The following is a 27,610-nucleotide window of genomic DNA, read 5'->3' on the forward strand; positions in this document are numbered from 1 at the left end:
CCTGCCACTGCCTCCCAGGTGCTGGGATTAAAGGCGTGCGCCACCACTGCCCAGCCTCTGTTCTGATTCTTAAGATTCACAATACCGGGTGCTTTTTACTCTCCAGGTGTGTCTCATTCATTTACACGTCTTAAGAGTGTGTGTCCTTTCTAATAGTCTTCGAGCACAAAACCATGGCCTCTGATTTCTGCTTGTTTTTTACTGATCTGTTAGCCAAATTTCTACTCCAGGAAACCTAATGACTTACCCTTGCCTAAACACACAAAATAGTTTTTCTTTCTGTGATTTTTCTGTCTTTATGGCAGTGTTTCTTCCACTTGAAAGTGCTTTCTCCACTTCCAGGGTCCAACTCAAGTACCCCTCTTAAAATGAAGCTTTCCCAGGAACCACTTTTCTTTGACATCATATAGTATTTAATATTAAGAAACCTTGATATTGTATCGGGGGTAGGCAGATGACTCAGTGGGTAAAGGTGCTTTCCATCAAGCCTCAAGACCTGAGTTCTATCTCCAGAACTCAGATGTTGGAAGGAAAGAATTGACTCTTCCAAATGGTCCTCTGACCACCACACATGCTCTGTGACACAAATGCCTCCTTTATACAGTAAATTATTTTAAGTATTGTATGTCTTGTGCTGATTTGGTTTGGGCTGATTGAGATACACCTTTTTCATAATCATGTTAATTAAATTTTTTGCTTTAGTTTAAATGTTCGTACAGTTTCTAATTGTATAGTAAATAGTATTTGTTGATTTAGTGGTTACATCAATGAAAACTCTAGGTGAAGAAAATTACAAGGAGAGGTGCCACATTCCATAATTTGGAGATTACTCCAACATCCAGGCTAATTAAAGTGAAGGAGAAGCCAGAACTGTTAATAGAAGTCATAGTAGAAATTTATTGGAAAGTGCTAACTTAGAATCTTAGAAAGAGTCTGGTTTATATCTTCCAGTGGTAGAGAACAGTCAACTGGCAACCTAGAAATACTAATTATAAGAGGACTTTGGTTTTTAGTGATCTAGCCAAATAAGAATATCACTGAAAGTAGATAGGTGGGCAGTAGTTAACAGGACTGTTGTTTATGCTTTGGATTTAATACCAGATCCATGTTTGCTGTAATATCTTTGTTTTAAGGCATATTGGTCCTATCCCTTCTTGCCTTTCACACCCAGGAGTTTGCCTCAGTTTCTCTTAATAAACCTACATTTGTTCTACTTTAAAAAGGGTGTGGAGATTAAGTCAAAAAGTGTTGACCATGGGTTTATATTGGGCTATTTACTTGACTATTCAACCTAATTTGATACTATGGCTATAGAATGCTACAAGTATGTTGAGTGCTTAATGCATTGCAGGTTCCTGGCATAGAGCTAAAACTAGCCTTTGCTATTCATAATATGAGTCCCTTCTAATCAACCTTGAAGTCTTGTACTTGACTGACTTAGAATGGAATCCCTAATTAGGTTTAGGATGGGACTGGTCACCAGAAAGACCAAGTGACTAGAAAGTGCAAAGATTGAATTTGGACCATTGAACACATTTGAGTCCTGGGAGTGGCATCCCTGGACAGGGCATGCAAGCTCCCTGCATATGGTTACTTTAAATGCCTGTACTTGCATTTGACTGTCTATACATGTTACTGTTTGCTTGCTTGCCTTTTTTTTTTTTTAAAATAGACTCCTGGGTTCAAGTGATTTTTTTTTTTCCTGCTTCAGGCTCCCAAGTAGCTGTCTCGGATTTGTCTTCGTTAGGAAACATTGTTTTGTTTTGTGAGTTCCTCTGTAAACTGTACTAATAGATTATGGACCCCAAGGAAAGGGCAAAGGAGCCCCTCTGTTTATATCCAGTAGGTTGTCGGGGCTTCCCTTGCTTGTTTGTGAGTCTCACTGTATAGCTTGTAATCCTGCTGCCCCAGCTTCCTTCTGTCAGTTTATGTCTAGATGACACAATTGGGGATAGTACTATGAAACTGAGCCCTTTAGCTTGTGGCTTTATTTATTTGTTGACTGGTTTAGTTGTTATCTAGTTTATTGTTTATCTAGTTATCCTATTAATTGTTTATCTAGTGCTTCATTTATTTGTTGACCTGATATTCTCATAGCTGTATGGAGGTCTAATTTACATACCTTTCAATTTGCCTACTTGGAGTGTAGTCTTAAATAGTTTCATAGATTTGTGTAAACCATTATTGAAATTTTAGAACACTTATATCATGTGAGATAAATATACTTTTGCTGTTACTCTCATCTTCTATTTTCATTACACATAGGAAGAGTGGGAAGGAGGGGGAAGGAAGGGAGGAATAGAGAAAGACACTGAAGGAGCGATGCAGACAGTCAATACACTTACCAGTCCTCTTGTCTCTGCTTGTTCTGGACATTTCCTGTAAGTACAGTCATAGAGAAAATCTGTGCTTCTAAAGACTGACTGCTTTCACTTGGCTAAACATTTGTTTCTTCAAAGAACATCTACAGAAAGATGCTTAGTATCGTAGGCATCAGAAATAGAAACCAAAACTACAAGATATTTTCTCTTATATAGTATAGGACAGCAATAATCATAGTAATAGTAATTGTTTTGAAAGTCCATTCATGGTGCAGCCCATCCAGGACTGTTTTCATGGGCCACTGACGTATTGCTTCATTATATGGATGTGTACATTTTACTTAAGTTGATAACCGTTTGGTCTGTTTCCACTGTGGGGCAGTTAGGAATACTTCCAATTTGAGGCAATGCTATAAACATTGATGCAGCTTTGTGTAGACTTAGGTTTTCATTTCTCTTGTGTGTATGCCTAGGGATTAAATTGTTTAGTCATGTGATAACTTTATATTATAAAAGTATTTTCCAAAGTGACTGTCCCACTTCTTTTCCCACTAACAGCAATTAAAGGTTTTCATTTTTCAATAGTCTTACCTAGCTTCTATTATTACTATTATTATGATTATTGCTGTCCTATACTATATAAGAGAAAATATCTTGTAGTTTTGGTTTCTATTTCTGATGCCTACGATACTAAGCATCTTTCTGTAGATGTTCTTTGAAGAAATAAATGTTTGCACTTTAACATTTTTAAATCTGAGTTATTGCATTATTCTTCAGCTTTAACACTTCTTTATGTATTAAGATTACAAGCCTTTTATCAGATATATGATTGAAAACTACTCTCTCCCAAACCTAGATTTCTGTGTGTGTGTTTGAGGAGACTTTCAAGTAGGCAGAGCCCACAAACTAGGTGTCTCAATAGCTAGTTCATGCTGTGTCTAGTGTGCAACACAAGCAAACAAAAAGTCTCAGAACTGGGGAAATAGCTTAGAGGGTTTATAGAGCACTTGCTAGACAAACATGTAATCTGAATTTGGATTCCTAGCATGCACATCAAAGCTAGGCATAACAGTACATAGTTGTAACAAGTGCTGGGGAGATTGGGTGGGAAAGAGGCAGATCCTGAGGGCTTGCTGGCAACCCAGTGTAGCAGAAACAGCTAGCTCCAGGTCAGTGAGAGACCCAGTCTCAAAATATAAAGTGGGGAGCTATAGAGGAAGATATCTGACATTGATCCCTACAGGCACATACACATCACCCCAACCCTCACATGTACATAGAAAGGAAAAAAAAAGACATGTCTCTGTGGTACCTGTCATCAAGTTTTTGTCTAATTTTCCATTTCCTCTTTATGATATAACTTCAAACCAATTAGGCTGGAAAGGTAGCTTATCAGCTAAGAGTACCTGCTGCTATTGCAGAGGACTGTGTGTGGTTCCCAGAATCCATATGGTGGTGCTCACAACAGTCTGTCACTCCAGTTCCTGGGGACACCCTCTTCTGGCCTCCTTGAGCACCAGGCATGCACATAGTACACATACATACATAAATGCAGGCAAACATAAATAAAAAGCAAATCTTTTTAAAAGTATAATAAATATAGTAAAGAGTAGTACTAAATATTTCACTATCTTGTTTAATACTACGTAGTGCATTATAGTTGCTTGTTGACTGATGGCTTTGCTCTCTGTGTTCTTTAGTGTTTGGGATGTTTCCTACAAATAAGTTCTGACATGGGAATCCAGTGTTTCGTTGGTTAGATTCAGTACTTAGCACTCCAACCTTCATCAAATAACTTGACCTTATACGTGTACATACAGACTTTTCTCATCTATAAAAGAGACGTGAAAGGAACAAATTGAACAGTATATTCATTGATGTTCTCTTCAGCTTCAAAATACAGTTTCAGTAGTGACCTTTTTTCTTTTTTTTTTTTTATTGCTCCTAACCAGGAAGAATTATGCTTTGTTAATAAAACGTGGACTTACTGAACAATTTCTCAGAAATTGGAGTTACATTGGTTTGGCAAGTAAAAAACTGGCATATCCATACAGCCTAATAAAAACAAACAACAAGTTACTCTGTAGAATAGCAGACGCCATCTAAATGAATTTTATTGTGGCTAGTTGACCAAAGCATCACCACCAGGAAGGTGGAACTAAAGGAAGAAATAATTTACACACCTGCTTAGGGTGCGGCTAGAAGCACAGGCACTATAAGGAATGAGTCCATGACTGCAACCTTGCAAGTATGCATAGCTCATTAGAGAAGCAAGTTCTCAAAGGACAGCTGTGTCCAGAGGTGAAGCTGAACCCTAGGCTACAGCACATAGGGAAAAAAGGACAAATTAAGGAAAGAAACTCCTGAGACTGGCCTAGAAATTAAGGTAAGTGTACCTTGTCTTGGTTAACTGTGAAGGACCATGATTTTCAAGGTCTTAGGGACAAGTTTATCACTGGTCCTTTGAGTTCACCTGAAGTTTTATGAGGCAAGGAGGTGGGGCTCTCATAGTCTAGGCGTTTGGAACAGAAGAAAAGGTGCTAGGAGTCAGGTCCAAAGCTTAGTAACTTAATTCCCACCAGCCAAGAAAACTACTGAAAGGTTTGGTTATGTTTTGGTTTTGCACTTGGCTGGCTTCTTTGATGTTGTTAATCAAAGATCATTATAAATAAAAGCAAATGCCAGAAATAAGAATGTTTTGTTAAATAATCAGAAATTAGACTATGGAAGAAAAATCTAGAAATTTAATTCTAACCATTCTGTGTAATGGCTAAGTCTTTAGCTCATTCTGAAAGCAGCTCATAGTAATCACTGAGAACACAGGGAAGTTTTGTTCTTAGTATTTTCTCAGAGCTCTTTAAGAAAAATGTATGGTCCAGGATACATAGCCTGAAATAAGAAAGGATGGGCTGTTTGATAAGTTGGTTCCCCTTGGGATGAGCAAGAAATACACTTCCAAATGTAAAGAGAGTTTGTTATCCAAAGAGTGGCAGGCAGGTCCTTGGATTTTGTTATGGCATTAGGCATCACAACTGCAACTACATTCTGTTTGGTATGAGTATTGAACCTGTCATGTCCGGTTTCTTGAGCAATCCTCAGCCTAGAATAACATGACAGCTAGCATCCTCAGAAAGATCCCAGTATGTATTCAGACTGTCTAAAAAGAGTTTTAGGGTCTGGGTGTATCTGTACTGGACATAAACAGGACAGCTGAGCATATTTACTTCACTGTGTCCTAAGTGTTCCTCATGCCAGCAGAAAGATCAGAAACAATGTTGTCAAGATTCCCTCAAGGAGAGTTTGGGACATGTTGACACATTTATGGAATGCTGGGAGGAATAGATACCAACTTGTCAGCTTTAAGAGCGGCTTATTTTATGCCAAGGTACTAGTGATTGTGACAGTATTGTCTTAAATATTATAGACCTGCTATGAATCAGAGCTGTTGTCCTGTGGGTGCATTGGGAGAGAAGGCCCAGATAAATTTAGGGCCAGCAAAATTGTTCTTATAGCCGGGCATGGTGGCACACACCTTTAATCCCAGCACTTGGAAGGCAGAGGCAGGCGGATTTCTGAGTTCAGTTCGAGGACAGCCAAGGCTATACAGAGAAACCGTTTCTGTCTCAGGGGAAAAAAATTGTTTTTATGACTTCAAAAAAGATAAACTAATTCTAGGCAAGACTTTTGATACTAATTAAAATTAATATGAGCACTTATTGACTTCGGAATCAAGTGTCACTAGTAATGGTACTATTCAGAATAGCATACTTTAATTAAATCTTAGATTGTCAAATTAGAGAGCCATTTCCATAATAGCTGTTAACCATGAGTACCAGCATCAATTTTGGGGCAGGTAGAATGAACTTTATTCTTCTTCTATGTGTGTAGGTTTTGTTTTTGTTTTTGTTTTCTGCATGTTGGTTTGCACCCCATGCATGCCTGGTGCCCTCAGAGGCCAGAAGAGGACATCAGATATGCTGGAATTGCAGTTAGAGTTTACAGTTATAAGTGCTGAGAATCAAACCTCAGGTCCTCTGGAAGAGCAACCCCTGAACCATCTCTAGCCCTGGCTAGAGAACTTCAGAAAGAGAATATCAACATGCAGGTTCACATGGAACTTCAGGTTAATGGGTAGGCTGTGTAAATGACTTGCTTGTGCAGCTTAGTGAGCAAGTATAAATCAGCATTTTTCTTGATTTAATTTTACCAAATTGAAAACGGAAAGCATGTATAATTATGCTTGGTTATATAGAGAAAAAGGCTTGCTTAGTATAGTCCTATTCCTGGTAAATAAAGGGTTTGGGGTTTTTGTTTGTTTGTTTGTTTTTGTTTTGTTTGTTTTGTTTGTTTGGGGGTTGGTTTTTTTTTTTTGGTTTGTTTTTTTTTTTTTTTTCCTAAAAGGGAAATGGAGAGGGAATTTGCAAGTGCGGTGATCTGAGATCAACAAAACCTCTTACATGGGATGCCTTCCATAGGTATTATATAAAGCTCAGTTCCACCTTACTTCCAGGTAGTGTTGTGATTTCCATGACCACAAACAATCTAACTTATTTATCTACCTGTCTATTCTATCTATTGTTCGTACTTTCTGAAAAATTGAACCTTGTACGTGGTGGCAAGCATTCCACCAACAGAACTACACCTTAGCATTAATTTATTTTTAAAATATAAAGCTAGAAATTAACACCTGATTTTATGTCCTGGGTAATGTATTTTGTGACCAGATCAGGAGGAAAAATAAAATTCATTTCATAGTACTAAATAGATATTTTGCACGTGTGAATTTTATTGATTTTGGTTTCTTAAATGGAGTGTTTAAGTAATTGTTTATTATACTGCTCTGTTTTTTATAAAAGCAGGCTGTTTTAATTACTATCATGAGATAATAATTCACCATCTTAATTATATTTTCAGCATTTACGGAGCAGGTACATAGTTAATTTGAATGGCTTTTTAAGAAGGAGGATATTTTTCTTTTGAAGTACTTTATTCTATAATTTGCTACTAAGCCTGTGTTAAAAATTACTCTCTGCTTCCTCTTACTTCCATTTCTTCCCTTTTGGGCCACATAGGAGAAGCAAATTCTTGCTTCAGCCAGTAGAAGCTCTACTCCCATAGTGTTTACCTACTTGGCATGACGCAGGCCCACCTACACACATTCTAAGGTGTTTCAGTGAAAGAGCACTGAACAGACAGCTCTGTGCAATGTGTGTGGTTCCCAGTACAATGGGCAGATGCCTTCTCCTACCTGTATTTTATCCTCTGACCGAGGTGGTGTAGCGTGTGGCTGTGGTGATAGCAACAGAAGTAAAAGGTGGGTTCTCTGGGGCTTCATTCTGAGGCTTAGGGTAAAGGTAAACTTGCAAGAGGGAATTAACTGAAGCATAATCAGACTGCTTTTAATTGCTACTCTTTTCATACTTAGCTTTAGAATTTGTGTTATATATGATTAAATTTCCTTCTGTCTTAGGACAAAAGTTGGATAAATCTCAAATCCAAAGTTTCTGTGTTTTTAGAATTTAACTCCTATCAGCAGTGAAAAAAGCCTGAGAACTATACTGACCGCAGGTGTTATGGCCTGTTAATTATACACCAGCAGGAAATGGAAAGCTGTTCTCATTTTTAATGTTTGAAGACTAGCCTACAGTACTTAGTTTTAATGTTGTTAATCAATATTTTCCTTCCAAGTTTGAGAATTGTGTTGTTCTCTGAAGAAGTTTATTTAGTAGATAGAGCATTGTGCATTGGTCAGCTCTGCTTTACAGCAATTTAAGTAGTGCTTCTATCTCAATATCCTAATTTGCGATTATGGTAAAGAGATTGAATAGTGTTATATCTAATCGATTTTTAACCACAGGGAAGCTTTCCACCAAAAAGTAACAATAATTGTTTCCCATCAGGGTTCTGTTTTCACCAAAAGAAAAAATATATCTGAAAAAAAATTGTTTTTGTAGGAAATTCAAAGAAAACTAGGTCTGATCTAGATATTGGTATATATGATGATTTTTCTCCAGTTTTCTAGTCTATGAAGATGTAATTTATTGTACATTAAAAGATCTGTAAGACACAAGTTGGAAAATTGATCATAATTTAGTTATTTGGGATATTTGTTATGTGATAATGAACAATTAGCAGATGGAAGAAAAAGGAAATTTGTAGGAACAGCACAGATATGTGCATTTATTTTCCTAATGAAGGGGGCTTTGTTTTAAAAACAAAACAAAACAAAAAAGGTTCTTAGCCTTTCACACACAGTATCTCTAAATTACTGTTATAAAGTTCTGGAGAACACAGTATGATTTGGCCAGAGGAAGATCACCTGCATTTCCTCAGAACTTTGCAAGGACAAAGAAGGAAAGAAACTACAGGATTAAACTTTCATCGTTTGCTGAGAGTAGCAGTAATTGTCATTTTTTAGTAATGGCTTCTCTGTATTGTAAACTACCTTCTCTGAAAAAAAAAGTTACTTCATTTGTAGTTTGGAATTCAACTAAAGTTTTCTTCTTGTTCTTTTTAAATGAAGTTGATTAAGACATTTTGAAAATACCAAAAAAGTTAACCTCTGTAAGAGTAGTAAAAACATGTCCAAACTCATCTGATTTTCCTCTTTAAAAAATAATAAATAAAAATAAAATTATATATATGTATACACACACATATGTGTGTATATATATATGTATATATACACACACACATTTGATGTTAAAATTAATTGTAGTACATTCTGAGATTTTTAAAAATTATATCTTAGTTATTAGCACTGATGAGATAAATATTAGTATAGGTACCAAGAAACACAGTTAAATCTGAGAAATGGTTAGGCCGTAAGTGATGAGGCAACTCTACCATAACAGCAAAGTGTTTATTAATCACTACTTTGTGTTCTTAATTAAATACTTAGTAGGCATTTAATAAGTACTTGATTTTTTTTTACGTTGCATTATCATTGGAAATCATTGTTTTAACTCTTACAGTCGAAAAACATTTATTTTTCATAGAATACATTTTGATCATGTTTTTCCTATCGCCTAGCTCTTCCCATATTCCTCCCACCTCATTACTCATCCAACTTTATGTATGTACACTCACTTAAAATAAATGCCACAAAACGAAAATCAATACAAACCAAAAATATGCCGAAATCAATCAATCAATCAATCAAACAAACAGATAGAAAACCCCCACAGTTTATTGACCTACTACTCCTGGCTGAGGGCTTGCCCTGGAGTATTATGGATCCACCCAGTGACACTCCATTGGAGAAAACTCATTTTCTCCTTGCCAGCAGGTATCAGCTGCAAACAGCCTCTTGGTTAGGGTTGGGTGCCTGTGTCTACGTTGCCTTCTCACTGCTGGGGCCTATCTGGCTTGAACCTATACAGATGTTGTGTGTGTGCCACCACACTCTGTGAATTCATTTTTTCATCAGTTCCATTGTATCTGGAAAACACTGTTTCTATGAAATTATCCATGGCTCTTACAGTTTTTTTGCCTCCTCCTTTGCATGGAGCTTTGAAGGGAGGGTTTAATAAAGACATCCCACGTAGATCTAAGAGCTCCAAAGTCTCCTGCTCTCTGCACATTGTCTAGTTATGGGTGTCTGAGTTATTTCCCATCTCTTTCAAGAAGCTGCTTCTCTGGTGAGGGTTGAGCAAGGCAGTGATCTATGGTTATAGCAATATGTCACTAGGAGTCATTTTTTATTGCTGTGTTCCTTTCATAGAATAATAGTAATAGGTTTTCTGCTTGGCTTGACCTAGTCTCAGGTTCTTGGCTATTTAGTAGTACCAACTATAGGGGTTTTTTTTGGCGGGGTCTTCATGGGTTCTTCTTCTACTCTGCTCCATCCTCTTTTTCTTCCTCCCTTTCAACTCCCTAACACTAGATAATAGAGAGAAAAAAAAAAAAAGAGTAGAGAGGAAAGGAAAAAGATCCCTGAATAAAGTCAGCAGTAGTAGAGGGGCAATGTTATTGTTAGACTGCTTCCTGCTGATCAGGGGTGTCAGGTTCCTTAAGGCAAGTTTTATCTTCACCTTCAGGATATCTAATTTCCTCTTGGCGAACAACTACTTAACAAACCATGATCAACAATAACCAACACACAGCCCACACTGAAAGACCAAAAACAACCAACCCTGTCTCTTGGGGACCCTAGCTTTTATATACCCTCTGAAAAGTCCCCAAAATTCCAAATGTTACACAATCATGCCCGGCAAGAGCACATCATAGTCATCTGCTATGGACAATCTGAAAGCAGCCCATATCCCCACCTGGGAGTAAAATGGAACATATTCTTATAGGTTGGTTGGTTGGTTGGTTTGTTTGTTTGCCTTTTAGGAAACCAAAATTCCAAAATTGTCAGTTCAGTCAGCAATGGATTCCATCTCAGGAGTGGGTCTTAAATCCAATCAAAGGGTGATTGGTTATTCCTGAAACATCATTGCACCAGTCTATCTGGTAGGCCAGTCTCTGGGAAGGCTCACAAGGTTGTAGCTAGGTCATAAATAGATCACCTTCTCTTCTGTAGCGTGCAGAATGTTAACGCCATGAATGTTAGTCATCAGTAAGGGTAGAACTGCTAATTGGACACTAATTCAACTTCTGTGTTTAATGAAATAAGTAAATGTCTTAGGGCCTTGCCATCAGCTTATAGAGAACAACTAATAACATTGGCAATAGCTGTGATGTTTGGGGGAGCCTATGGGATCCTTTTGGCCAATGAATCAGCACTATGGAACTCATTCCTGGAACTGGCAGGATGTCTATTTAGAGCATTGTCTTCTCTGTTATTTGGTTTTCCACTTAGTTACTTTCATAGATGTATATATTTAGGGAGCTTCTACAGCATGATTTCCCAAAGACCTGGTGTTATTGTCCCTTCCAATATGCGCTCCCTTTCCCTGTTCCCTCCCTATCCTCGGTCTTCCCCTTTTTCTCCCCATAGTACTGTATTCTATTTCCCTTCCTTGGAAGGTCCTCTCCTCCTGTCTGATCCCTTACTAGCTACATAATCTCTGTGGTTATTTGGATTGTAGCACACATGTCGAAAACTTAAAAAGCTTATGTCCACATATAAGAGACAACGTGCAACACTTGTCTTTTGGGGTCTGAGTTACCTCACTTAGGTTGATTTTTTTTTTTCCCTAGCTCCACTCATTTATCTGTAACCTTCATTTTTCTTAATAGCTGAATAATATTCCAGTTGTAATAATTTTATGATACCCCAGAATCTGTGGCTTTAAGTTATTAGTAAGAGACACAAATTTGAATCCTACCTGGTATAAGTTTGCTTTATAAAAGGAGGCAAGTGTATTTGATGAGTGAATCTAGCACGTGGCCCAGCATTGAAATCTTACTGCAAAGTTGTTTTCTTTTGGTATTCATGACAAATTCCACTTATCAAATAACATAAGATGAGTATTGTCACTGCTTTTATGAGATATGAGACCTACATTCTACAGAACTGGTTGATAATTTTGGAATTTCAACTGGGTAGAGTTCTTATTCAAAGTCCCACTTCTTAGGGTCAGTCTTATGAACTGATAGCTTTATTTTACAAAAGTATCTCTGAAGGAAGTACTATGAAAAAGCACTATGATAATGAGATAATTCAAGAAAACATTTAACCTTTAGCTTCTTAAAAGATTTATATTTAAAAGCTTTTTAAATGAAATGTACCAAACTTACCTCAGGGCTTCTGCTTCATGCTTCCTCGGTCATCTTAAATTCTTGCTTTAAGAGTAAAATTCACTGAGATTACATAGTTGGCAGAACTGAAATAAATACAGATACTTTTAATTTTTCACTGTATGACATTCACTCAGGAGCTATGATACTAGTATATAAAATTACTTTTAAGGCCACCCAAAGCTTAATAAGACACCTTTTTATGTCTTTTTTTCACTTTAATAAAAAGTATAGAATTCTGGTTATTGTGGGTAGACCTAGAAGATACTTTAATGTCTCTGTCACTCCAGTGGGCTACATTTGTACATTAGCAACCTGTTGGTTAAAGGCTCAGGACACTTCATCTTAGAGAAAAGACATGGGGGCTAGAGAGAAGTTTAATGTTTAACATTACAGGCAGTTGACAATGTTGCTGTCTCTATTGGGCTGAAAATCCGCTCAGCTCCGTCAGTCCCTTCTTCAAGGCCTCTGTCAGGGACCCCAAGCACTGTCCAATGGTTGGCTACAAGCATCCACCTCTGTATTTGTCAGACTCTGGCAGAACCTCTCAGGAGACAGCCATATCAGGCTACCATCAGCAAGCACTTCCAGGCACCCACAGTAGCATCCGGGTTTGGTGACTGTATATGGGATGGCTAATATCCACTTAGCAGTGAGAGTGTACCATGTGTGTGTTCTTTTGTGACTGAGTTACCTCACTCAGGATGATATTTTCAAGTTCCATCCATTTGCCTGTGAAATTCATGAATTCATTGTTTTTAATAGCAGAGAAGTATTCCATTGTGTAAATGTATCACATTTTCTGTATCCATTCCTCTGTTGAGGGACATATGGGTTGATTTCAGCTTCTCACTATTATAAATATGGCTGCTATGAACAGAGTGGAACATGTGTCCTTATTACATGTTGGAGCATCTTCTGGGAGTGGTGTAGCTGGGTCCTCAGGCAGTGCTATGTCCAGTTCTCTGAGGGACCACCAGGCTGATTTCCAGAGTGGTTGTACCAGCTTGCAACCCCACCAGCAATGGAGGAGTGTTCCTCTTTCTCTACATCTTCGCCAGCATCTCCTGTGTCTTAGCTATTCTGACTGGTATGAGGTGGAATCTCAGGGTTGCTTTGATTTGCATTTCCCTGATAACTAAGGATGTTGAATATTTCTTTAGGTGCTTCTCTGCCATTCAAGTTTCCATAGTTGAGAAGTCTCTGTCTATCTCTGTTCCCCATTTTTTAATAGGGTTATTTGGTTCTCTGGAGTCTAACTTCTTGATTTCTTTGTATATATTGGATATTAGCCCGCTATTGGATGTGGGATTGATAAAGATCTTTTCCCAATCTGTTGGTTGCTGTTTTGTCCTATTGACACTGTACTTTGCCTTACAGAAGCTTTGCAATTTTATGAGGTCCCATTTATCAATTCTTGATTTTAGGGGATAAGCCATTGGTGTTCTGTTCTGGAACTTTCCCCCTGTGCCTATGTGTCAAGTCTTTTCCGAACTATCTCCTCTATTAGATTCAGTGTATCTGGTTTTATGTGGAGTTCCTTGATCCACTTGGACTTGACCTTTGTAAAGAGAGATAAGAAAGGATCAATTTGCATTCTTCTACGTGTTAACTGCCAGTTAAACCAGCACCATTTGTCAAAAATGCTGGCTTTTTTCCACTGGATGGTTTTAGTTTTAGCTCCTCTGTCAAAGATCAAGTGACCATAGGTGTGTGGGTTCATTTCTGGGTCTTCAATTCTATTCCATTGTCTACTTGCCTATCAGTGTACCAATACCATGCAGTATTTATCACAATTGCTCTGTAGTACAGCTTGAGGTCACGGATGGTGATTCCCCAGAAGTTCTTTATTGTTGAGAATAGCTTTCTCTATCCTGGGTCATTTGTTAGTCCAAATGAATTTGAGAATTGCTCTTTCTAACTTTATGAAGAAGTGAGTTGGAATTTTGATGCATTGATTTTGCATTGATTCTGTAGATTGCTTTTGGCAAGATGGCCATTTTTACTATATTAATCCTGCCAATCCATGAGCATGGGAGATCTTTCCATCTTCTGAACTCTTCCTCGATTTCTTTCTTCAGAGACTTGAAGTTCTTGTCTTACAGATCTTTCATTTGTCTGGTTATAGAGTCACACCAAGATGTTTTTTATTTTTTGTGAATATTGCAAAGGGTGTCATTTTCCTAATTTCTTTCTCAGCCTGTTTATCCTTTGAGTAGAGGAAGGCTACTGATTTGTTTGAGTTAATTTTATATCCAGCTACTTTGCTGAGTTGTTTATCATCTGTAGGAGTTCTCTGGTGGAATTTTTGGAGACACTTAAGTATACTATCATATCATCTGCAAATAGTGATATTTTGACTTCTTCCTTTCCAATTTGTATCCCTTTGACCTCCTTTTGTTGTCTAATTGCTCTGGCTAGGACTTTAAGTACTACATTGAATAGATAGGGAGAAAGTGGGCAGCCCTGTCTAGTCCCTGATTTTAGTGAGATTGCTTCAAGTTTCTCTCCTTTTAGTTTAATGTTGGCTATTGGTTTGCTGTATATTGCTTTTACTATGTTTAGGTATGGGCCTTGAATTCCTGATCTTTCCAAGACTTTTATCATGAATGGGTGTTGGATTTTGTCAAATGCTTTCTCAGCATCTAATGAAATGATCGTGTGGTTCTTTTCTTTGAGTTTGTTTATGTAGTGGATTACATTGATGAACTTCCATAGACTGAACCATGTCTGCATCCCTGGGATGAAGCCTACTTGATGGTGGTGAGTGATCACTTTGGTGTGTTCTTGGATTTTGGTCTGCAAGAATTTTATTGAGTACTTTTGCATCAATATTCATAAGGGAAATTGGTCTGAAGTTCTCTGTTGGGTCTTTGTGTGATTTAGGTATCAGAGTAATTGTGGCTTCATAGAATGAATTGGGTAGAGTACCTTCTGTTTCTATTTTGTGGAATAGTTTGAGGAGAATTGGAATTAGGTCTTCTTTGAAGGTCTGATAGAACTCTGCAATAAACCCATCTGGTCCTGGGCTTTTTTTGGTTGGGAGACTTTTAATGACTATTGCTATTTCTTTAGGGGTTATGGGACTGTTTAGATGGTTTGTCTGATCTTGATTTAACTGGTATTTGGTATCTGTCTAGAAACTTGTCCATTTCATCCAGGTTTTCCAGTTTTGTTAAGTGTAGGCTTTTGTAGTAGGATCTGATGATATTTTGAATTTCCTCAGTTTCTGTTGTTCCCTTTTTGTTTCTGATTTTCTTAATTTGGATACTGTCTCTGTGCCCTCTAGTTAGTCTAGCTAAAGGTTTATCTATCTTGTTGATTTTTTCAAAGAACCAGCTCCTGGTTTTGTTGATTCTTTGTATAGTTCTTTTTGTTTCTATTATTTGGTTGATTTCAGCTCTGAGTTTGATTATTTCCTGCCTTTGACTCCTCTTGGGTGTATTTGCTTTTTTTGTTCTAGAGCTTTCAGGCGTGCTGTTAAGTACTAGTGTATGTTCTCTCCAGTTTCTTTTGGGGGGCACTCAGGGCTGAGTTTTCCTCTTAGCACTGCTTTCATTGTGTTGTATAAGTTTGGGTATGCTGTGCCTTCATTTTCATTAAATTCTAAAAAGTCTTTGATCTCTTTCTTTATTTCTTCTTTGACCAAGTTATCATTGAGTAGGACATTGTTCAGCTTCCATGTGTATGCCGGCTTTCTGTTGTTTTTGTTGGTATTTAAGGCCAGCCATAGTCTGTGGTGATCTGATAGGATGCATGGGATTATTTCAATCTTCCTGTATCTGTTGAGGCCTGTTTTGTGACCGATTATATGGTCAATTTTAGAAGAAGGTATATTCTTTTGTTTTAGGATGAAATATTCTATAGATATCTGTTAAATTCATTTGATCCATAACTTTTTATATTATATTTTTTATTAGATATTTTCTTCATTTACATTTCAAATGCTATCCCGAAAGTCCCCTATACCCTCCTCCCTCCCCCCCCCCCCCGCCCTGCTCCTGAACCCACCTGTTCCCACTTCCTGGCCCAGGCATTCCCCTGTACTGGGCTATATGATCTTTGCAAGACCAAGGGCCTATCCTCCCATTGATGGCCACTAGGCCATCCTCTGCTACATATGCAACTAGAGGCACAGTTCTGGGGGGGTACTGGTTAATTCATATTGTTGATCCTCCTATAGGGTTGCAGACCCCTTTAGCTCCTGGGGTACTTTCTCTAGCTCCTTCATTAGGGGCCCTGTGTTCTATCTAGTAGATGACTGTGAACATATCCACTTCTGTATTTGCCAGGCACTGGCATAGCTTCACAAGAAGCTATATCAGGGTCCTGTCAGCAAAATCTTGCTGGCATATGCAAACGTGTCTGGGTTTAGTGGTTGTATATGGGATGGATCCCTGTGTGGGGCAGTCTCTGGATGGTCCTTTCTTCTTTCTCAGCTCCAAACTTTGTCTCTGTAACTCCTTTCATGGGTATTTTGTTCCCCATTCTAAGAAGGAACGAAGTATCAACACTTTGGTCTTCCTTGTTCCTGAGTTTCATGTGTTTTGTAAATTGTATCTTGGGTAGTCTAAGTTTCTGGGCTAATACCCGCTTATCAGTGAGTGCATATCATGTGTGTTCTTTTGTGATTGTGTTACCTAACTTAGGATGATATCCTCCAGATCCATCATTTGCCTAAGAATTTCATGAATTGATTGTTTTTAATTGCTGAGTAGTGCTCCATTGTGTAAATGTACCACATTTTCTGTATCCATTCCTCTGTTGAGGGACATCTGGGTTCTTTCCAGCTTCTGGCTATTATAAATAAGGCTGCTATGAACATAGTGGAGCATGTGTCCTGGTCCATACCTTTTGTTAGTTCCAGTGTGTCTCTATTTAGTTTGTGTTCCCATGGTCTGTCCAGTGCTGAGAGTCGGGTGTTGAAATCCCCCACAATTATTGTGTGAGGTGCAATGTTTGCTTTGAGCTTTCGCAAAGTTTCTTTTATGTACGTGGGTGCCCTTGCGTTTGGAGCATAGATTTTTCAGAATTGAGAGTTCTTTGTAGATTTTTCATTTGCTGAGTATGAAGTGTCCTTCCTTATTCTTTTTGACAACTTTTGGTTGAAAATTGCTTTTATTTGATATTAGAATGGCTACTCCGGCTTGATTCTTGGGACCATTTGCTTGGAAAATTGTTTTCCAGCCCTTTACTCTGAGGTAGTGTTTGTCTTTGACACTGAGATGTGTTTCCTATATGCCACAGATGCTGGGCCCTGTTTATGCAACCAATCTGTTAGTCTATGTCTTTTTATTGGGGAATTGAGTCCATTGGTGTTAAGAGATATTAAGGAATAGTGATTGTTACTTCGTGTTATTTTTTATGTTATTTTTATATTTGTTTGGCTATCTTCTTTTGGGTTTGTTGGAAGATTATTTTCTTGCTTTTTCTAGGGTGTAGTTTCTCTCCTTGTGTTGGCGTTTTCCATTTGTTATCCTTTGTAGAGCTGGATTTATGGAAAGGTATTGTGTAATTTTGTTTTTGTCATGGAATATCTTGGTTTCTCCATCTATGGTAATTGAGAGTTTTGCTGGGTATAGTAGCCTGGTCTACCATTTGTGTTCTCTTAGGGTCTGTATAACATCTGTCCAGGATCTTCTAGCTTTAATAGTCTATAGTGAGAAGTCTGGTGTAATTCTGATAGGTCTGCCTTTATATGTTACTTGTCTTTTTTCTTACTGCTTTTAATATTTCTTTTTTGTGCATTTGGTGTTTTGACTATTATGTGACAGGAGGAATTTCTTTTCTGGTCCTATCTATTTGGAATTCTGTAGGCTTCTTGTATGTTTATATGCATCTCTTTCTTTAGATTAGGGAAGTTTTCTATAATTTTGTTGAAGATATTTACTAGCCCGTTAAGTTGGGAGTCTTTACTCTTTTCCATATATTAAATTTAGGGTTGGTCTTCTCATTGTGTCCTGGATTTCCTGGATGTTTTGGGTTGGGAGCTTTTTCATTTTGCATTTTCTTTGACTGTTGTGTCAATGTTTTCTATGGTATCTTCTGCACCTGAGATTCTCTTTTCCATCTCTTGTATTATGTTGGTGATGTTTGCATCTATGACTCCTGATCTCTTTCCTAGGTTTTCTATCTCCAGGGTTTCTCCCTTTGTGATTTCTTTATTGTTTCTATTTCCATTTTTAGATCCTCGGTGGTTTTATTTCATTCCTTTACTTGTTTGGTTGTTTTTTTCCTGTAATTCTTTAAGGAATTTTTGTGTTTCCTCCTTAAGGTCTTCTACCTGTTTACTTGTGTTCTCCTGTATGGGTTTTTTTGTTGTTGTTTGTTTGTTTGTTTGTTTGTTTTGGTTTTTTTGGGGGGGTGGTTTCGAGACAGGGTTTCTCTGTATAGCCCTGGCTGTCCTGGAACTCACTTTGTAGACCAGGCTGGCCTCCAACTCAGAAATCTGTCTGCCTCTGCCTCCCGAGTGCTGGGATTAAAGGCGTGCACCACCTCACCCAGCTCCTCCTGTATGTTTTTAAGGGAGTTACTTATGTCCTTCTTAATGTCCTCTAGCATCATCATCATGAGATGTGATTTTAAATCAGAGTCTTGCTTTTCTGGTGTCTTGGGGTATCCAGGACTCGCTATGGTGGGAGAACTGCATTCTCATGATAGCACTAGCCTTGGTTTCTGTTGCTTATGTTCTTGCCCTTACCTCTTGTCATCTGGTTATCTCTGGTGTTAGCTGTTCTTCCTGTCTCTGACTGTGACTTGTCCCTCCAGAAGCCTGTGTGTCAGTATTCCTGGGAGACTAGCTCTCTCTGGGAGGAATTTGGGTATGGAGAGCTGTGGCACAGGGTCAGCTCTGGTGTGCAGAAGGCGACCTAAAGGATCCTGTCCCTGGCTGTTCCTTGATTCCTGTGTTCTTATCGCTCTGTGGGGAGTCCATCTTGGGCCAGGAATTTGAGCAGAAGTGGTAGTCCTACCTGTGCTCACAGGTGTGTGGGTACTCCTGAGAGACCAGCTCTCTCCTGGCGGTATTTGGGTATGAAGTGCTGTGGCACAGGATCAGCTTTGCATATTTGTATCTTTTTAGTGTAAGTTCCACATATGAGGAAGAGGGTGGCTTATCTCATGTAGCATGGCCTCCAGTGCTCCATTTTCCTGTAGGTAATATCATTTCATTTTCCATTATAGCTGAGTGAAGCTGCATTGTGCCAATGTAATGTTTCCTTATTTCTTCTGTGTCTCACAGAAGGTGACTTTTGTTGCTTTTCTAAGCAAATGTTTGTAACTTAGTTCTAAGAGGAATTTAACTGCTCGGGATCATCATTTAGTGCTACTTTTTTCCATAGCCTATTTAAAAAGTATTATTTCTTATGCCTAAAATGTATAACAATGGCAATATAATACAACATATTACTTGGTGTTCTAACTTTTACATTTCTTAAATTAATAATAGTTTGAAGTAGTTGGGGGAAATCTATTTTATTCATTTTCCCCGAGCTTAAATTTTGTCTCTAGTACACACTCAACTTTCAGAGGTTCATTCTTAAGATTGTGCTGGTGGACAGTAAAACCAGTTATACAGGCTGTGCTTCAATGTGCAGAGTTGAGGTGGTTTGGGTTATTGGTTAACCTACTTTCCAAGTGTAATTCCCCCTTGTGTTCTTTTATGCATAATATTTCAGCAGTTTACAGTGGTAGAGTATGAGCTGTCATGTCTGTGTTCTTTACTGTTATTGAACCTTACAGTAGTTACTATCTCTTATGATTGTTGTGAGGTTGAAATCACACGTGTCAAATGGTTAGGATAGTACTTGGCCCAAAGACAACCCAGCATTAGCTCTTATAAAGGGCAGGCGTTGGGAACAAATGGTGTTGGTTTGATAACTTAGGAGCTAGAATCCCCTGCACTTTTCCTATGTTTGTATCCTGAATAGCTGCTAAGTCTCACCAAACTTTCCCTTCCTTTAAATATTTTGTTACTTTAATACTTAATAGAGGAATTTCTGTTACTTTTTCATAAACATATATAACCACTTCAGTAATTTAAGTAATCTAAAATTGCTGAATACAGGCTAGAAATGACAGAGAACAACAAGCATATTTGAGTTTCTGATTGTTTTAAAAATACATTTTCCAGTAACATAGTGAATACAATGATTTGGGGTTGGAGTGGTGAGCATTTAAGTAAACCCTGCTTCCCCCAGTCACAAAGACTCCCTACAGCTTCTTCTTGCCTCACATTCAAGAAGTACATGGAACTTCTCTTCCTGAACTGTCGGGACTCACATTTCTAATATATGTTTTCTTTCTGATGGTACCAGGAATTTGCTTTTGTGTGATACCATGTTTTTCCCCTTGGGTTCCTTTCTTCCCTCCATTATTTAAATAAGTATACATTTATTAAAAATTTTGTTGGTGGTCACTACCAAGGAAATTTTTCTCGTGTCTTGGTAGAATTAATGGTGGTGTTTCAAATTCTAAGTGCTGTCAAATTGGGGTAGGACTGTGTGCATGGTGTCAGCCCAGCTAATATAATGACAACAAGCAGAACTGGTGATTGAGGCTATAGGACATTCTTTGTATATGTATCCACACTAAATACTTGAATGATTCAGGAAATCGTTTTGAAAAATTACATATCTTACTCAGATTTAAGACTACATAGAGAATAGTTGAAGGAAATGGATACAAAACACTATCTGTGTTAAAAATGCTGACCCATTATATAGACAATGGCCTTCTTGTAAAAAAAAAATTAATGTCTTTTACAGACATTAATATGTACAAGAATTGCACTGAAAGAAAAATGATACTTGTGGCACATTTTATTTGCAGTTTAATAATGCTCATTCAATGTCAGTTGATTGTTTTTAAGAAAATTTAATCCCAGCCAGGTGTTGATCCCAGCACTCAGGAGACAGAGGCAGGTGGATCTCTGCTCTGAGTGCTGGGATCACCAAAACCAGCCTGGTCTATACAGTTCCAGGACAGCCAGGGTTACACAGAGAAACCCTGTCCTGAAAGGGAGGGAGGGAGGGAAGGAAAAATGAAAGAGAAGAAAAAGAAAACGTAATCTTGTTAATCTTGGATCATTTAATTATCTAAGTACTGATGGTACTGAATTATTTTAGGCTTTAGAATATTTAGAGGTAAGAGTAGAAGTTGAGTTTGAGCTTGTTCCTGTGACTGCAGGTTTAGCGTTACTGATAAATATTTCTAGTCATATCAGATACTTACATTAAAATTCATAACAGTAGCAAAATTACAGTTATGAAGTAGCAATGACATAATTTTACAGTTGGGGGTCCCCACAATATGAGGCAATGTAGTAAAGGGTCACAGTGTTAGGAAGGCTATAACCTATCCTGAATAATAGAGCAGTGCACATTTTACTAGTTAAGTTCTCAGGCTAGGGCTGGGGGCTTGCTTATATTTTTCCCAGCTCCAAAATTTCCTTCATTCTCTTTATTTTAGTCCCTTTATTTTTAGAGTAAGAAAAATCAGATTGCTTTGGTTAAAGAGCTACAACTAGAACACAGGCTACTACTTGTAGCTGTGTTATATGCTGTCAGTCAAGTATGGGTATTCATGTAACACTTTCAGACTTAAGGAATAGCCATGCTTTGCTAATGCTATAGTTTGAAAAAATATATAAGGAGAGATTTCTTTTTATATTTACCTATATTTTTGCTACCCTGTTAGCTGTTCTTTTTGTTGAGCAATCCCCTTTAGTCATTCCTTTATGACATACCACTGGCAAGTTCTTGTTCAAATTTTTCTTTACCTGAAAATGTCTTAAGTCCTTCCCTCTGGTTTTATTGGGTACAGATTCTTCTGTTGACAGTTACTGCTATACATACAAACAACATTAAATAGACTGAACAGGTTATATTCGTGTATGTATGTATCAAGAATTAGAGAAATAGAGGCCATGAATTTGATAGCTGCAAGAGGGGGTGTGGGAAGAATTGGAGGGAAGAAATGGAAGGGGAAAATGATGTATTATATTTTAATTCCAATAAATGGTTAAAGTTTTAAATATATTAAACCACTGTTTTATGGATCTTGTGGTTTCTTATGAGACATATGCTGTCATTCTAATAGCTTCTTCACTGGAGATAAAATACCATTTATTTTTGTTTGGTTTTTTGTTTGGTTTGTTTGATTTCCATTTTTAGAACTTTTATCTTGATGCTGAGATCTTTGGGTTATCTAGAGACAGAACTGTTTAGTTTCATGCATTTGTAGTTTTATTTCTTGTCCCAGATTTGTTGTTTTCAGGCATTATTTCTTTGAGTACTGTTTCAGCTCTGCAGGTTTTCTTCCAGTGATATAAATTTAGCTTCTTTTGCTGTAGTCTCGCAGACCCAGGAGGCTCTGCCTACTCTGTTGTCCAGTCTACCAAGAGGCTCTTTGTTGTAGTTTAGTATGTGTCTTGGTTTGGAGGTTTCCACTTTATGTCCTCTGTTTGCTTGTTGAGACTTTTACTTTATCCCCACTGCCCCAGATGTATTGTAATTGCTTCTTGGAGCATTTTTATCATGGCTGCATCTTACTCTGTTGGGCAATCTTAGATTTCCTTGTCTCAGTCTTGTCCCCTGTTGTTACCTCTTCTGCTTTAAGTCTTTTTAGTTCTTCATTTGTAGGGATGATATGTTGAACCCTGGGTATTTTCAGATTCTGTTTGGAGAATTTGTATATTACCTAAACCTTCTCTTTGTACTGACATTTCCTGACTCTGCTTGATCAGCAAAGTGCATGTCTTTCTGTCTGTTACTGATAGCAGATAAAGTGTAGGTTCTCTAGTCAACCTCTGTGGGCAGGTTCTTACTCCTGCTGAGTGCATGTGGAATTGAGCTCATCCTTGTAGTCTCCAGTGTCGTCACTGGGATTGACCACCTAAGTGTGCTTGTGCACCTAAGTAAGCGCCTTGGCTCCTTCCCAAGCCTGCATGACACCATCCTACTGTGATTTTTTTTTCAATCTCTCTTTTGTGGTTCCAGTAATTATCAAGGTTCCACACTCAACTCTGACTGGTAAGAATGGGGTATTTTCTGTAGTATTTGGCTACAGTAGAATAGTTATAGTCAGAACTTTCTACCAAGCTGACACTTTATTGTTCCTTTAAACAAAAAGCAAGCATGTTTTTGGTTTTGTCTGTACTAGTTCATATTTCCAGGTTGCTGGCTTCCTTAGTTTCTCGTCTGGCATATATTAGTCAAAGGGAGCACAGAAAATTCAGTCTTCTTGTTCCCTAGATCCCGAAGTCCCTACTGTTCTGCCTCTCTCAGATTTTTATATCTTCTTATATTTTTTTTTCATGTCTATTTATTATGTGCCTACATGTACCATGCTGTGCATGTCGAGGCCAAAGGACAGTTTGCAGCAATTGGTTCTTTCCTTTCACCACGTGAGGTCCCAGATCAAACCTCAGTCAAAGGTAAGCACCTTTACCCACTGAGCCATCCTGCCAGCTCCCTCCCTTCGTATATTTAGAAAAAGCTTTCTATATCTGCTTACATTATTTTATCCAGGGTCTTTAATTATACTTTGTAGAAATAATAGGGAAATGGACAACTTTGTTCAGTAAAGTGGCAGACAGACAAATGTACATTTATCTGTTTGTGTCAAATACAGAACCATTGACATGTGTTTCATGTGATTTTCTTGCTGTGTTCATGAAGACTTGGAAAATACTCTATTTAAACTGGAATCATTGTTCATGTTATTAACAAAACCTTTTTCTCTTTAGGAAATAATGCAAAAGGTGTCTCAAGGCTCCTGACCAGTGAACAGAGATTTGAGAAAGACAGCCAAGCTCATGTTTTCTCCTGATCAAGAAAATCATCCTTCCAAAGCCCCAGTAAAATATGGCGAACTCATTGTCTTAGGGTAAGAGCTCTGCATGATGAAACAGAACTGAGTATGGTGTGCTCATTTTGGTCTCTGGGTTAGAATTGCTGTTACTTTGTTTTTAAAAATTTGTACCTTACTGTATCCAGAAGAATTTAAAGCTAATTATAAGAAAATTTTTTAGTGACCGTATTTATGCCATCCTTGTAAGCATTGAAATACTACATGCAGACTGGAGAGACGCTCAGAGACTAACAGTAATGGCACTCACTGCCCTTACCTTCTAGTGGACCTGAGTTCAGTTTCCAGCACCCACATCAGGAAGCTCACAGTGGCCTGTAACTCCAGATCCAAAAGATGTTGGCACCCTCTTCTGACCTGCAAGCAAACACACACACACACACATAAATAAATAGATAAAAACCCACTGTAAACGCACTGAGTAGGCTTTACTTTGTCCTCACCCTGGGAAAAGGATTTGCATGTTCTCTCCCATTCTTTTTTTTTTTTTTTTTTTTTTTAAGATTTATTAAGTGGATATTAGCCCAAAACCTAGGATACCCAAGATATAAGATACAATTTCCTAAACACATGAAACTCAAGAAAAATGAAGACTGAAGTGTGGACACTATGCCCCTCCTTAGAAGTGGGAACAAAACACCCTTGGAAGGAGTTACAGAGACAAAGTTTGGAGCTGAGATGAAAGGATGGACCATGTAGAGACTGCCATATCCAGGGATCCACCCCATAATCAGCATCCAAACGCTGACACCATTGCATACACTAGCAAGATTTTATCGAAAGGACCCAGATGTAGCTGTCTCTTGTGAGACTAGGCCGGGGCCTAGCAAACACAGAAGTGGATGCTCACAGTCAGCTAATGGATGGATCACAGGGCTCCCAATGGAGGAGCTAGAGAAAGTACCCAAGGAGCTAAAGAGATCTGCAACCCTATAGGTGGAACAACATTATGTACTAACCAGTACCCCGGAGCTCTTGACTCTAGCTGCATATGTATCAAAAGATGGCCTACTCGGCCATCACTGGAAAGAGAGTCCCATTGGACACGCAAACTTTATATGCCCCAGTACAGGGGAACGCCAGGGCCAAAAAGGGGGAGTGGGTGGGTAGGGGAGTCGGGGTGGGTGGGTATGGGGTACTTTTGGTATAGCATTGGAAATGTAAATGAGCTAAATACCTAATAAAAAATGGAAAAGGAAAAAAAAGATTTATTTATTATACATAAGTACACTTTAGCTGACTTCAGACACACCAGAAGAGGGCATCAGATCTCATTACGGGTGGTTGTGAGCCACCATGTGGTTGCTGGGATTTGAACTCAGGACCTTCGGAAGAGCAGTCAGTGCTCTTACCCACTGAGCCATCTTGCTAGCCCTCTCCCATTCTTTTGAAACATTTTCTTTAACTACTTGGCCAACTACCAAAAGACCCTTTCCCTTTCCTGCTTCAGGTAATTTTATGTGCCTTAGTGTATATTTGTTCTATTGCCTTCTGAGAAAGTGTTAATTTGTGCATAAGGACCAGCTTTGTTTATACTTCTTGATAAGCAGACTTGTATAGCCCTGAGGGAGCAGTAAACTGACTCTGAAGCACAACACATCTGTTTACTTCAACAGTCACCTCGTTCATTTAAAAAAGCAACTGAAGAGTGAAGAAGAGGAAATTGCATTTCTTCAGTTACTTTAACCTAAACCTGGAATTGTAAAACATAGATGCAGTCTGTTAGCTAAGAAGTCTAGAAACTGAAAATTATGGAATCTCCTGTCCACTTGGTACTTATTTTTTGACTAAATGTTTGGCTCTCTAGACTTAGTTATGCTTTTGAGAGTCAGACTATTATAGCTTCTTGTTTATTTATGACCTTTTTTAAAATTTAACTTCATGTGTCTGGGTATTTTGCCTGCATATATGCCTGATGCCCAGAGAGGCCAAAAGGCAGCTTTGGATTCCTTGGGACTGGAATTACAGCAGTTGGTGAGCCACCATGTGAGCGATGGGAAGAACCTAGGGTCTCTGGAAAAGGAACGAGTGCTCTTAGCAGTGAGCCACCTCAGCAATTCCTGTTTATGACTCTTGACTGGAGGCCATACCTCCTAGGCTCCAATGTTTCTCCCTCAGTACTAGTGGTATTCCTGGGACCAAGTTACCATACTGGCCAAACTCGGCCAAACTTAGGTTGGATATGACAGACAGCACATACCTGTACCCACAGCATAAACTGTATGTATGTATGTATGTATGTATGTATGTATGTGTATGTATGTAAAAAAGAAAAAAAATACACACACATAACACAGTATTGCAAATTTAGGGCTACATAGATTTTTAATAATGTTAAATGATAAACAGCTTTTTAAGAAAAAGTATTAAGGATTAAATTATTTTGCTAGAAAACTTGTGAACTATTAAAAAGGGTGATTTAAAATTTAAAATACAATTTAAGCTGTCTTAAATTTAGAAATTTATCAGCTGCCGGGCATGGTGCCGCACGCCTTTAATCCCAGCAGTTGGGAGGCAGACGCAGGTGGATTTCTGAGTTCCAGGCCAGCCAGGGCTACACAGAGAAACCCTGTCTCGGAAAACAAAACAAAACAAAAAAATAATAATAATAACAATAATAATAATCAGCTAAGCGTTAGCAGTAGTAATCACCTTTGTATTTTCTTGGTAGCTTAAAATACAAATATGATTCTAGAAGTGAACTGGACAAGGTGGTCGAGAGGCATTCGGAAGAGGAATTAGTTGAGGCCCTTCAGAAGACAATGTGAGGGCAGTAACGAACCTACAGTAGGTCTGGTGACAATGTATGAGCTAAAACAGTGTCTTAGCCAGGAGAGCCCCCCCTTACAGAACCTGATAGCAAGACTCTATCTGAGCACATAGTTCATCCTCGCTGTCTCCCTCCATCTCTCCCTGCATTTACGGTGCTGAGGACCAGACTCAGCCTGGCGCATGGTAAGCATTGCTCAAATTTATGTAATTTTTACATATGGCAGTCACTGAATGAACTCCTCAGCTTTGAAATATGATTCTTTTTCCTTGTTAATTACTATTTCAGGCCATTTTGTAATCACCTCCATCATCCTCAAATCCTTCCCTATTTTCTACTTCATTTCTGCTCAGATAGAGCAGCTATATTTGAGAGGGTAAAGATTTTCATTAGGGTGAAGAAACAGTGAACAAGGAGTATTATTGTTGAATTGCTGCTTACGTCTCAAGGGAGCAGTAGGAATGGCACACATACAGCCCCAAGGACATGGTGTTCTACTTAATTTTCTATTGCTGTAGTCATATACTGGCCAAACTGACTTGTGGCAGAAAGGGTTTGTTCCACTTATACTTTATAGTCCATTATCACAGGAAGCCAGGGAAGGAGCTCAAAGCAGGAACTGTAGCAGAGACTGTGGAGGAATGCTACTTACTGGCTTGCTCAGCTTGCTTTCTTACATAACCTAGGACCACTTGCCCATGGGTAGTACCACCTGTACTGGGCTGGACCCTGCTGTATCAATAATCAATAATTAATGCCGCTCATACTGTCTTCTGAACACCCACAACAGACTATACTCCATTTCCCTCAAATGCCTCTACACAGTCAGTCTGATGGAGGCAGTTCTTCCCTGAGACACCCTCCTCCCAGGTGACTCAGCTTATGTCATATGTAGCAGTCATACATGGATTCATATTCTGGTTTGCCAGTGTCATTCTGGGACTTGAGAAAACTAATTGCTGTA

At 38.4% G+C, this 27,610-nt stretch overlaps 1 protein-coding gene across 2 annotated transcripts in view; it reads left to right on the forward strand.

The window, feature by feature from the left end:
* Positions 1 to 27,610, forward strand: part of Peli1 (pellino 1) — a 59,045-nt gene that overhangs the window by 21,009 nt on the left and 10,426 nt on the right. For both annotated transcript variants that reach the window (XM_011243746.2, NM_023324.2), the window contains exon 2: positions 23,755 to 23,894. In XM_011243746.2, the coding sequence (XP_011242048.1) occupies positions 23,824 to 23,894 (71 nt within the window). In that variant the 5' untranslated portion in view covers positions 23,755 to 23,823. The remainder of the gene's footprint in view (positions 1 to 23,754; positions 23,895 to 27,610) is intronic.

This window comes from Mus musculus, chromosome 11, assembly GCF_000001635.26.
Source record: "Mus musculus strain C57BL/6J chromosome 11, GRCm38.p6 C57BL/6J".
In the NCBI taxonomy this organism is placed as follows: domain Eukaryota; kingdom Metazoa; phylum Chordata; class Mammalia; order Rodentia; family Muridae; genus Mus; species Mus musculus.